Source organism: Staurois parvus, unplaced genomic scaffold (assembly GCF_062004578.1).
Source record: "Staurois parvus isolate SC_StPar_1 unplaced genomic scaffold, SC_StPar_1.0 ptg002732l, whole genome shotgun sequence".
Classification (NCBI taxonomy): domain Eukaryota; kingdom Metazoa; phylum Chordata; class Amphibia; order Anura; family Ranidae; genus Staurois; species Staurois parvus.
Window position 1 is genome coordinate 2,011 of NW_028320528.1, and position 12,886 is coordinate 14,896.

At 47.5% G+C, this 12,886-nt stretch overlaps 1 protein-coding gene across 1 annotated transcript; it reads left to right on the forward strand.

Moving 5' to 3' along the window:
• Positions 1–781: 781 nt before the first annotated feature.
• LOC149429367 (hyaluronidase-2-like) lies at positions 782–4,073 on the forward strand (the record flags this gene model as incomplete). The annotated part of the gene is made up of 2 exons (XM_089666489.1): positions 782–1,465; positions 4,059–4,073. Coding segments are annotated over 2 exons (699 nt in total), but the record flags the coding sequence as incomplete, so codon positions are not given.
• Positions 4,074–12,886: the final 8,813 nt, after the last annotated feature.

A 12,886-nucleotide genomic window follows, 5' to 3' on the forward strand; every position in this document is an offset into this window, starting at 1 on the left:
GCTGTGAGGAGTACTACACTCCTGAAAAGTCTGACATCTATTGGCTGCGAGGAGTACTACACTCCAGGAAAGGTCTGATATCTATTGGCTGAGATGAAGTACTACATGCAGGAAAAGTGTGACATCTAGTGGCTGTGAGGAGTACTACACTCCGGAAAAGTCTGCCATCTATTGGCTGCGAGGAGTACTACACTTAGGAAAAGTCTGACATCTGGAACATTAGAGAGAGTGTTCTGATCCAATTGCAAAGGACCATGGTCACCCTAATTTGCATCTCTCTCTTTTATTTTTAGCTATCACTAATTAGGATACTGTTTGACCATGCTGGTTTATCAATTAATTAATTAATATCTCTCTCTCTCTCTCATTTTTAACTAGCACAAATTAGGATACTTTTTGGCCATACTGGTTAATCTCTTTCTCCCCCTGATATATTGGGGTGGGAGGGGAACATGCTGGGTGTATATACACATTATATTGGGGAGGGGAACATGCCGGGTGTATATACAGATTATATTGATATATTGGGGGGGAACATGCCGGGTATATATACAGATTATGGTCCTATTGATATATTGGGGGGGGAGGACATGCCGGGTGTATATACAGATTATACTGATGGGGGGGAGAACATGCCGGGTGTATATACAGATCCAGTTGATATACGGGGGTCGATCATATGCTGGTTATAATGTTGCTCTCTCTGTTTTCCTCTCCAGGTCTTCTCTGTTTCTGTATTTTCAGAATGACGTTTCAAGTCGGCCTCTCCTGCGTCCTGTGATGTCTCCTCGTCGTCGGTGATGATGCCCGGGCATCCAGCAATGATCAGGACAAGCCCACCGCCAGACCCGTATTCAGCAGTCGCCCCTTCATGGTGGCATGGAATGCACCCTCCCAGGACTGTCCCATGCGTTTCGACATACCTTTTGACCTGCGGCTCTTTAACCTCAACGTCTCCCCCAATTTGGGGTTCACGAGGCAAAACCTCACCATCTTCTACAAGGAGTGCCTGGGGTTCTACCCTTCCATCACCGAGCGCAACGTTTCCATCAATGGAGGCGTGCCGCAGAACGCCAGCCTGCGGGCCCACCTGGACGAGATGCCGAAGGGGATCAACAAATACATCCCGGAAGCCGATAAGGAGAAGCTGTGGGGGTATTACCTGTTCCCGGATTGTTACAATCACGACTATCAGACCAACTGGGACAGTTATACCGGCAAGTGCCCCGACGTGGAGATCTCGCAGAATGACAAGTTATGGTGGCTGTGGGAGGAGAGTACCGCCCTTTTCCCATCCATCTACCTGGACCCCATGCTGACTTCTTCCTCAAATGGACGCAAGTTTGTTCACCACCGGGTGAGAGAGGCCATGAGGATCGCCTACAAACACCACCAAGACTACTCCGTCTCCGTCTTTGTGTATACGAGGCCCACCTACATGAAAAGGTTAGACTTCCTCTCCCAGGTGAGACAACTGCGACGCATTCCAGCCTACCGCATTGTCGCTGCACTCCTCACTAATCAATCAATACATCATTTTTATGCTGCTTGGAGATGTTGCAGCTTTCAAAAAAAATTGCTGTATTAATGCTTCAAGTGTTCAAACAGCTGCCACAAGTAATGATCATCTGCTCCATCTAGTGGCTATAATGTGGTATTTACCTGAAATGGCTCAATCAGGAAAATACTGTATTATGGGCAATAGATTGGAGCATACGATCATAGGGAACATTTTATTCCTGATGGCTGTGAGAATGCTTGAGGCATTTCCCCTTTTTTCCAGAAATGATTAATATCTATATCTTTTCCTCTTTTTCCCTTTTCTCCTCTTTCCTCTTGCCTTTTTTAGTTTTTTTCCCTCCTTCTTTTTCTCCTCTTTCCTCTTTTTTTCCCTTCTTTTTCTCCTCTTTCCTGTTTTTTTTTCCCTTTTTCTCCTCTTTCCTCTTTTTTTTTCCCCTTTTTCTCCTCTTTCCTCTTTCTTTTCCCTTCTTTTTCTCCTCTTCTCTTCATATAAAACCTGCCCCATAGCACAGTAGCAGAGCCGGATAGGAGGAGTGTGCTGCATCATGGGATCTGTATTTTTCCTTTCCTAGCCCACATTGGCTTACATGGTATAGGATGAGGAGTGGCCACACACAGGAGGTAAAATTCAGAGCTTAGCAGCATGTACTGACTGTTACATGGAGACTCTCTGGATACTTTGTATAAAGGGTAAGCTCTGAGATCAGAAAATCGATCAGGGATCATCTCACCTACAGATCTTGTCACTCTGCTGCAGGGGCAGACTGACAACTCATGGGGCCCCCAGGCAAGAGGGGATCATGGGGCCCCTGTGTCCTTGCCCAAACTCAAAAAAACCTATGAAAAAGATACCAGGGGCATCTCATGGGGCCCCCTACTGACCCCAGGCTCTCGAGCAGTGCCCGAGTTTCCAAATGGTCAGTCCACCCCTGCTCTGCTGTAATTGCACAGATGCTGCCGAGGAGCTTGGTTTCAGCAAGCTTGCATGCGGCAATCTGTGGGACATGCTGGGACTTGTAGTTCACGGGGGCAGACACTGATGAGTGAAGTGAAAGAAGTTCTAGCAGCCAATCAAAACTCTACACAGCCCCACTGCGGCAGCTCATTGTGAATAATCTCAGATGACAACAGCAGTCGGAGGTGCCCAACCCCAGGCGGGAATCTGGCTCCGCCCACACATCAGGGGCCAAAAATATTTTCATGGAAGAAGGAAAGGAATGAGCAAATGGGAATTTCTGCAAGACGGGGCGCGTCCATCCCAAACAAAAAACCTTTCACATTAACCCCTAAATGCCAAGTGTGCTTTCGGCCCCAGGTCTGCGCAATCTGTCTCTTGTGAACTACAAAACTCCCCCCTTGGTTTTCAATAGGGAGAAGTGGAAGTATTGTCCATATCCAGAGAGCAGCCAAGGGTGACAACACTATTCCTCCGTGGTTTCAGAACAGTGAGCGTTGTCACTGTGGCCCTGATTTACTAAGACGTGCGTCTACTAGCAGACTCTGACCATTCAGGCAGACTCAATTAAATCAATCAAGACCTGTCAGTCTTCTGAGCGGCGTCTAGCAATCTCATTGACGAACGTCTACTTTGCTATTAGTAAATGTGGAATCGCGTCTGGCACATTTTTAGGTGCAATACCGGATATGTTCACTAGATGGCGCACAAGCGCCGGCTTTATAGCATTGGCGTTTTTGTGTTAGCAAAAGAGAATATTTAGAATGTAACAAATAGTACACCTATATTAGAATTATTTTTTTTTTTTTTGCTGTTTCTCCAAAATGATCAGGAAACTAATGCATTTACTAATGAATGTCATACATTCTATTTTCAAATGTTAAACATTTTCACACTTATATCTCAAATCCCAATATAATTATATATCTTCATTCTCTTTAATCACGTAACTATTCTATGTTAAAGACAAGTGCAGTGCTATAAATGCATGTGATCAATAATGAACGCATGTAAAAACCAAAAAGTGCAAAGAATTGTAATAATGATATAAAATGGTAAATGGTGCTAAAATAAGTTCATATAATCATTCCTGAATAATGGAATGTCCTTGGTGTGAGAGTACCAACTCAGAGAGTGCCTATGAATGGCACGTGTGGTCTCTCCGTGATGGGCAGTAGTGCATGAACTCGTGAAAACCACCCTTGGGACTGGTCTACACTCACCAGAACAAAAGTATTAATGCGCATGGGTTATACACATCACACATCTGGGGGTGCAGTGGTATGCTGGCAGCTATGGGTTAGTCATCCAGCTCCATCCATCCATCCATCCATCAGGGTGGGTGCCCAAATGGTCCTGGGGAGGAATTAGCTCAGCCACAGGAGCCAGAAAGGTGCTTAATAGTGTAGTACACTGTCACAGGGGTGGATGACCTTTCACGAGTTCATGCACTACTGTTCGTGGTTATATTTATCTTGTGTAATACCATTTTAGTAGTCTATATAATTTGACCAGCGCTCGCTTTATCATTTTTAAACAATGTAACTATTCTACATTGTATCTTAAACTGTGTCTCTCACAGTGGTTTAGTGGTTAGAGCTCAGAACTTACAGCACTTGGGTCAGGGGTTCTAATCCCAGTCATGGCTACATCCAAGTTTGCATGCTTTCCCTGTATGGATGTGTTTCTGCCAACACTCCAAAGACATGCTGTTAGGTTCATTGGGCCTAGTACATGGCTGAGTTTCTGCCCTTAGATTATAAACTCCTTGACATTTATGAACATTAAAAAAATGGAGATCACTTTTCTGGGTTGTGTCAGTGCCAGGAATATTGATCAATCAATTATGATTTTGCCTAATGACTAGAAAGTGGATGAATGTTACCTGCGTCCTGTTCTTCTGCCAATTAGGAAATGTGCAAGTTTCATGCTGTGTATATTTCATTGTAACTTTTTTCTCTTCTTTTAAATCTGTCTCCTTATACAACTTGACCCCCTCCCCCACCCCATCATCACCTGTCCCATATGCAAATCTATGGATCACCGCCCCACTCTTTTTAACTATTTACTGATCAAGTGAATGTGTCTCATTTTCTATCAGCTACAGCTCAGATCTCACATTATTATACGATTGCTGATTGTATATCACCACTAGTCTGATTGAATTCACAATCCCTGGTCAGTCCCGTTTCCTTAACTCTAATAATCTTTAAGACCAGTTCACACTACATGTGTTTCAGTTGCTTTTTCGGCATCACAAACGCACAGAAAGAAGGTTATATGGTTGTCAATGTCATAGTTCACATCAGCGCTTGCATTTTCAGTGCATTGCAGGTGCTGTAAACAAAGTTGACCACGCTGCATTGTTTCTGCACAGAACTGTACTGGAACACATTGAAACGTCCTTGAATGTACTAAAACGCACATGTCCCTAATTAAATTGAATAAAATGAAAGTAGAAAACACTAACTGGAAAAGATACAAAAATGCAATGTAAACATATCCAAAACGCATCCAAAATGTACTGGAACACACTTAAACATGCATGCCAAAAGGGCATGCAAAAACGCATCAGGAACACATCTAGACTGTTTCTATAGTGTGAACTGGCCCTTAGGACTTGTTCACACCATTGATGGTGCAGAAACGCATGCAAGAACACACATTTTCCAGCACAGCAAAGAAATGCAATGCCCTTTGCAGATGTGCACGGTTAGGTGCAACACACTTTTACAATAACATGCCTGCAGTATTTCTGCATGTTCCCACACATTAGGCAGGTCATTGAAATTAACAAGCTGAGGAAAAAAAAAAAGTAAAAAATGCCCCATTCACACAGGTCCTCTGGCCTGTACAGCATGAATGAAGGGGGTTGTTCATGTGGCTGGAGCCACCTGTTACACTATGGGGACACAGCAGCTGTATGAACACAGGTTTTAATCTGACAGGTGTGAAGGCGTGGGGAAGTGGCCCTGAAAGCTCACTGTCTGTGTTCAGGGCTGTACACCTGCACCCATATGCTTGTCAAATTATGACCTGCAGCAATTCCATAGTGTAACATAGGTTGTCTGCAAACGGCGATAGCCACAAAAACAAACCACTGATTCCCACTCTACAGGCCACAGCACCCATGAGCCCCAAAACCTCAATTACACACACAGCTTTATTTATGAACAGTACAGTTTTATCATTTAGATTTCACATGAATATTGTTGGAATTATGTCCATTAATAATGTTTTTAGTGTATTTTTACCATAAATATAATTTGGATATTTTCTCTGGCGGTGGGGGGCTGTCAGGTATGCTGTACGGGGCCCCATGATATCTAACAGTGGCACAGACACAAGCATACACCCAGGGCCACTGTTAGATATCATGGGGCCCCGTACAGCATACCTGTATGGTTAGGAAGAACCTTGAATGTCTGCTATGTACCTCAATGGATCTAGGAATTGGACATGTTTTCAACGGAAAATACAACAATTATTAGTAATGTTTCCCCGGCAAATGAGGATCAGCTCCTCGGTGGAGAAAAGCGGTCTCGCCATGTCCAGATGTGGTTTGGAATTCCACAAAAGAACAATTCACAAAACTAAAAAAATAGACTTGCAAATTACCACTAAACTCTCCTAACTACACTCCCATCCACTCACACTTCCGGGTGTGTGCAAACGTCCTTCTGCAAACGTCATGACGTATTTCCGGTATGACAGCTGCTCTAGCGCCTCCTCCAACAGCCGTCTTGGCATTTATTTGTGCACCATAGCAATTTTACATGCGGCTCCATTGTGTATATGACATTCGCAAATATATGTTTGCAGTTCTATTGTAGATTTGGCATTGGTGAATGTATGCTTGCAGCTATACTGTGTATATGACATTGGTGAATGTATGCTTGCAGCTATACTGTGTATATGACATTGGTGAATGTATGCTTGCAGCTATACTGTGTGTATATGACATTGGAAAATATATATTTGCCAGTAAAGGCCCAAAGTCAACATAAATTGGGGGCCCAATTTATTACTGTTAATAGGATTGTAGAAAAAGAATAGCTAGTTTTACATTGAACATGACCTATTCATTGGTACATAACATGGTCTTGTTGTGCAATAGGGGGCTTTTGGTTTGTAATTTGGACATACTTGCACATGTGCGCTCTAACAAGGAAGATTTGGGCATATTATATAGCTAACAAAAATAAGTGTTAGGCGTGCTAGTACATTTCAGATACTTATATAGCGCTGTTAATTTACGCCGCGCTTTACATATAGATGTGGTCAGTTCACATCAGTCCCTAACCCTCAAGGGGCGTACTAAGAGCCCTAACTTACATTCATACATATTTTTTTTTTTTAATGCCTATTCAGACTGAATCAGTGGCACAAATGCATTGGGGCTCAACTGTCAGGGCAGGAGCTGTGGAACGGACAGGCAGGCCTAGAGGCAGGGTCACGCACTGACTGACGACAACCACCACCCACAGACCGGAGTCCCTCAGGGCGTGGAGTCTAAGTCCAAGGCTGCCTTTCACCAGGGCCCCTGATGGTGGGGATGGACTTGACGCAGCCAGGAACCAGGTCGCGGCCCCCGAGACACCCCAGCTGTGGTAATGGCTGCTGCCAATGGCGTGTAGCTGGTAGGAATCAGATCAGACAATAGCGTAGTCAGGCAGGCCGGGTCGACAACAACGGGACAAACGGTACAGAACAGTAGACAAGAATCACAGGTCACAGGCCGGGTTCAGCAACGGGAGGTCAGATCAAAGGAAAACACAGAGAATGGTCTAGTCACAAGCCGAGTCAGATTCCAGGAGAGTCACGAGAGTATACACAGGGCTTGTAGCAACACAAACATACAAGACACGAATGCAAAGGGCACGTGCGGACAACAGGCTTATATGTGATGAACCACACCCCTCTGGGGGATGGACCTCAGAGGCCTGAAGGCATAAAAGACTCCCACCATGCTCTGCAGAAACCCAAGTTGGATGCCAGCACATGGAGCAGCACAACCTCTGGGAAAAGGTAGGGCCTTGACATCAATACCACCATTGTAGTGCTCCCATCTTTTCACCAATCTAGCTGAGGCTCCAGCAGGACAGTTGCAGGTGAGAATCCTCCAGGACCGCATGTTATAACATATCACCATAAGGTCCCTTTATTACAAATCATATTTCTGGCTGATATTCATCTTCTGTAGTAAAGACCCCAACAGCGTGATCCCTGTGGCCTCCGACATCCTCATCTTCTCAGTGGAAACCTACAAAAATGTAGTCAGTGTGTTCCCTGGTTCTGGCCCCACCCCCTCTCTGAGCTCCCTTCAGCTCTACATTGCAGTAGGAGAGGGAGGTTGCACAACACAGATCATGTGACAGGCTGCTCTTGTCCCGGGAGGGTGTCTATAGTTGTCTTTATAGAATGTGCCTCCTACGCGCCCCCTGGGACATGCATCAGGCACGTCTTATGACTGAACGCGTCCTTTGGATGCAGCTGATCACAGATCGAGGTAAAGGGCCAATCATAGCAGCCCTTTACCATGGGATCAATTGTGTCCAATCACAGCTGATCCCATGTAAACAAATGCCGGTTTATGGCATTTCCTTCCTTTGGCGCTGTCACTGTGTGAGGAAAGGTGAGCCGATAACCGACAATCCTGACAAGACACATTTACGCTGATAATTAGGGCACTGATCAAAGTTGCTGAGTTGGGACCCCTGTAGAGAAGTTTGGGCATCTGTAGGGGGGTAAGAAGGACACCGGGTACAGAGGAACCCCCAAAAAGTAATGAACACCCAGGTTTTTAGAGGGATCTGCTAGAGGGCTTTTTCTGTCTAGGTTCAGGCTTAATAAGAATTGAGAAGGCAATAGGGCCCTTGTAGAGTAGTTTGGGCCTCTGTAAGGGGTAAGAAGCCTATATGGTACAGATAGGCCTCAAAAAAGTGAGGAACACCTGCATCATATTGCAGGATGAGGGGGAATTGTCTGTCTGGGGTAAATTTTTATCAAGGATTGAGAAGTCGTTGAGTTCAGACCTCCAAGAGTGGGAAGCACCCAGATTATTAGTGCAGGTCTAGGGAGATCTGTCTGGGGTTAGCCGTAGTAAGAATTGAGAATTGGCTGAGTCAGGGGGCCCTGTAGCGTAGTTTGGTCCTCTGTAAGAAGCCGATGTGGTACAGATGGGCCCCCAAAAAAGTAAGGGACACCTGTATTATTAGGGCAAGGCTAGGGAGCCTTGTCTGTCTGGGGTCAGGCTTATCAAGGATTAAGAAATCGCTGAGCCAGAGCTCCTGTAGAGTAGTTTGGGCCTCTGTAGTAGTCAGAAGGCCATGTGGTGCAGATGAACCCCAAAAACTGAGGAACACCCAGATTATTAGTGCAGGGCTGCGAAGATTTGTCTGTTTGGGGGTCAGTTTTAGAAAGGATAGGGAAGTCCCTAATTTGGGCCCCAGTAGAGCAGTTTGGGCCTTTGTAGCGGGTAAAAAGCCCTTGTGATACAGATGGGCCCCATCAAAGTGAGGAACACCCACAATATAAGTGCAGGGCTAAAGAGATTTGTCTCTCTGGGGGTTAGCCTTAGGAAGGATTGAGAAGTCACTCCTGTAGGGGCTTCTATGGAGTAGTTTGGGCCTCTGCAGGGAGTAAGAAGCCCACATGGTACAGATGGGCCCCAAAAAGTGAGGAACGCTCAGAATATTAGTGCAGGTCTAGAGGTTTGATTGTCTGGGCTCAATCTTAAAAAGTGAGAAGTTCCTTAGTCGGGTTCACAGTAAAGTAGTTTGGGCCTCTGTAGGGCGTAAGAAGCCCATGTGCTACAGATTGTCCCCAAAAACTGAGGAACACCCTATATTATTAGTGTGGGGCTAGGGAGTTTTGGCTTTCTGGGGTCAGTCTTGGTAACGATTGAGAAGATGCTGAGTCGGGGCCCCGTAGGCTAGCTTTGGCCTCTGTAGGGGGTAAGAAGCCCACTCCACTTGGCCGCAGAGCTGGTTTCCAGTGCCGAAATGGCACCAATCTAATCCCCGAGGCTGTTGCATAACAGGAGATAACAATCTCCATTCACTTTGGAGGCGGTTTGGGTGTTGCATCACCAGGAGCCGTGTATGGGCCTCCAGCGCCGTGCAGCTCCTCCTGCGGCATCCTTTCTTCTCCATCCACCACTAACCCAAACACTGCGTCCTGCAACGTCTTCCAGATGTGACATCCAAATTTCTCCGCATCCACTGACGGGAGCCCCCCCAGGGTGGGAAATGAGGATTAACTCTTTCATGGCTGGTCACAGCTAGGACTGTAAACTGAACGGGAACCCGAGACAGGAAACATAATGGATAAACTGGTCCATGTGAAAGAGGATCTATGGACGGTGATGGAGGAAAGTTTCCAGAATTAGAGCCGAATCGATGCAAGACAAAGGTGTCACAGTGTGTGTGTGGGGGGGGGGGATTCTAACTGTCACTCTCCAGCCTCCTTTGGATGTCAGTACATGTTGAACAACAGGAGACACGCGCCCCCAGTCCCCGATAATGGTGTGGTCACACTGCGTGGCTCTCCCCCAGTCCCCAATAATAGTGTGGTCACACGGCGCGGCACTCCTCCAGTCCCTAATAATGGTGCGGTCACACGGCGCGGCACTCCTCCAGTCCCTAATAATGGTGCGGTCACACGGCGCGGCACTCCCCCAGTCCCCGAAAATGGTGCGGTCACACGGCGCGGCTCTCCCCCAGTCCCCGCTAATGATGCGGTCACACGGTGCGGCACTCCCCAAGTCCCCAATAATGGTGTGGTCACACGGCGTGGCACTCTCCCAGTCCCTGATAATGGTGCGGTCACATGGCGCGGCACTCTCCCAGTCCCTAATAATGGTGAGGTCACATGGCGCGGCACTCCCCCAGTCCCCGTTAATGATGCAGTCACATGGCGCGGCTCTCCCCCAGTCCCCGATAATGGTGTGGTCACACGGCGCAGCACTCCCCCAGTCCCCGATAATAGTGAGGTCACACGGCGCAGCACTCCCCCAGTCCCCGATAATGGTGCGGTCACACGGCACTCCCCCAGTCCCCGATAATGGTGTGGTCACACGGCACGGCACTCCCCCAGTCCCCGATAATGGTGCAGTCACACGGCGCGGCACTTGCCCCAGTCCCCGATAATGGTGCAGTCACACGGCGCGGCACTTGCCCCAGTCCCCGATAACGGTGAGGTCACACGGCGCGGCACTTGCCCCAGTCCCCGATAATGGTGAGGTCACACAGCGTGGCACTTGCCCCAGTCCCCGATAATGGTGCGGTCACACGGCACTCCCCCAGTCCCCGATAATGGTGTGGTCACACGGCACGGCACTCCCCCAGTCCCCGATAATGGTGCAGTCACATGGCGCGGCACTTGCCCCAGTCCCCGATAATGGTGAGGTCACACGGCGTGGCACTTGCCCCAGTCCCCGATAATGGTGAGGTCACACGGCGTGGCACTTGCCCCAGTCCCCGATAATGATGGTCAAATCGTACAATTGTTTTTCCGAAAAGAATATGCGCATGAGCCGTGACCTGGAAGGAACAAAAGTTTCGCCTGTTATATGGGGTGAAGTTTATGACTCGGTCGGCCGATTTTCGAAATCATTGATGGCGCCATCGGATTACCGAGCGAACAACGGTTTCGATTTTCGGAGGAAAAAAGTTCGGAATTCAAAGCATGTATGGCCTGCATTAGCGGGCAGCTCGTTGGTTAACACACCTGGCTAGCAGAGTCCTGGGTCAAGTCCATGCATGGAGTTTGTATGTTCTCTGTGGATTTACTCTGGAGCCCTTCCACAATATGCACTATAACTTGTATCTGCCAAAGAATTGGTGTGGTGGGGGCATTGGACTACAAGCCCCAGCAGGGGAGGGGACTGACACAAAAGGTATTGTGGGGTCACTGAGCCTGGACATGGTGATCTGCTGATCTGCAAACTTCCTGTTCTTTATTCCTATAGAAGAATCCTGACAACTTTCACCTTGTCTGACTCCTATAGCTGTCCCCATTGTTTTCCTGTCCTTCCAGAAGCCACAATGTGGGGGGGGGGGGGGGGCAGGAAACCATATTATCACATCAGTGTCATGATGAGGAAATGAGATTATTCACAGACACAATGATTTCCTCTCCCCCAATAAACACAAATTGGCACTTGTAGGTCCTACAGCAATGAACCACTGACACTTGGGGGTCCCAGAACAATGGCCCACTGACACTTGGGGGTCCAGAACAATGACACAATGGCACTTGGGGGTCCCAGAACAATGGCCCACTGACACTTGGGGGTCCAGAACAATGACACAATGGCACTTGGGGGTTCAAGAACAATAATAAAAATAAAAAAATAATGGCCCACTGGCACTTGGGGGTCCTGAACAATGACACATTGGCACTTGGGGGTTCCAGAACAATGGCCCACTGGCACTTGGAGGTTCCACAACAATGAACCACTGGCACTTGGGGGTACAGAAAAATGACACAATGGCACTTAGGGGTTCCAGAACAATGACACACTGACACTTGGGGGTTCCAGAACAATGACACACTGGTACGTGGAGGTTCCAGAACAATGGCTCACTGGCACTTGGGGGTCCAGAACAATGACACAATGGCACTTGGGGGTTCAAGAACAATAATACAAAATAAAATAAAATAATTGCCCACTGGCACTTGGGGGTCCTGAACAATGACACATTGGCACTTGGGGGTTCCAGAACAATGGCCCACTGGCACTTGGAGGTTCCACAACAATGGCCCACTGGCACTTGGGGGTCCAGAAAAATGACACAATGGCACTTGGAGGTTCCAGAACAATGACACACTGACACTTGGGGGTTCCAGAACAATGACACACTGGTACGTGGAGGTTCCAGAACAATGGCTCACTGGCACTTGGGGGTCCAGAACAATGACACAATGGAACTTCGGGGTTCCAGAACAATGACACACTGACACTTGGGGGTTCCAGAACAATGACACACTGGTACTTGGGGGTTCCAGAACAATGGCCCACTGACACTTGGGGGTCCAGAACAATGACACACTGGCACTTGGAGGTTCCAGAACAATGACACACTGGCACTTGGGGGTCCCAGAACAATGACACACTGACACTTGGGGGTTCAAGAACAATGGCCCACCTCCCAACACAACATATACTTGAGATCAGTACAGTGTCAGGTTAGGGCGGTAAAGTATCAGATTAGGGTGGTAAAGTGTCAGATTGGGGCAGCATAGTGGCAGGTTAGGGGTGGCTTTGGTGGGGGGCACAACTAAAATCTTGGGGGGGCATAGCCCACCCCAGGACCCCCCTAGATCCAGTCATGCTTACTTGACATTATTATTATAATTATAATTATATGTCGGGGACCGATCACAGGAGCTTACACTCTACTTCCT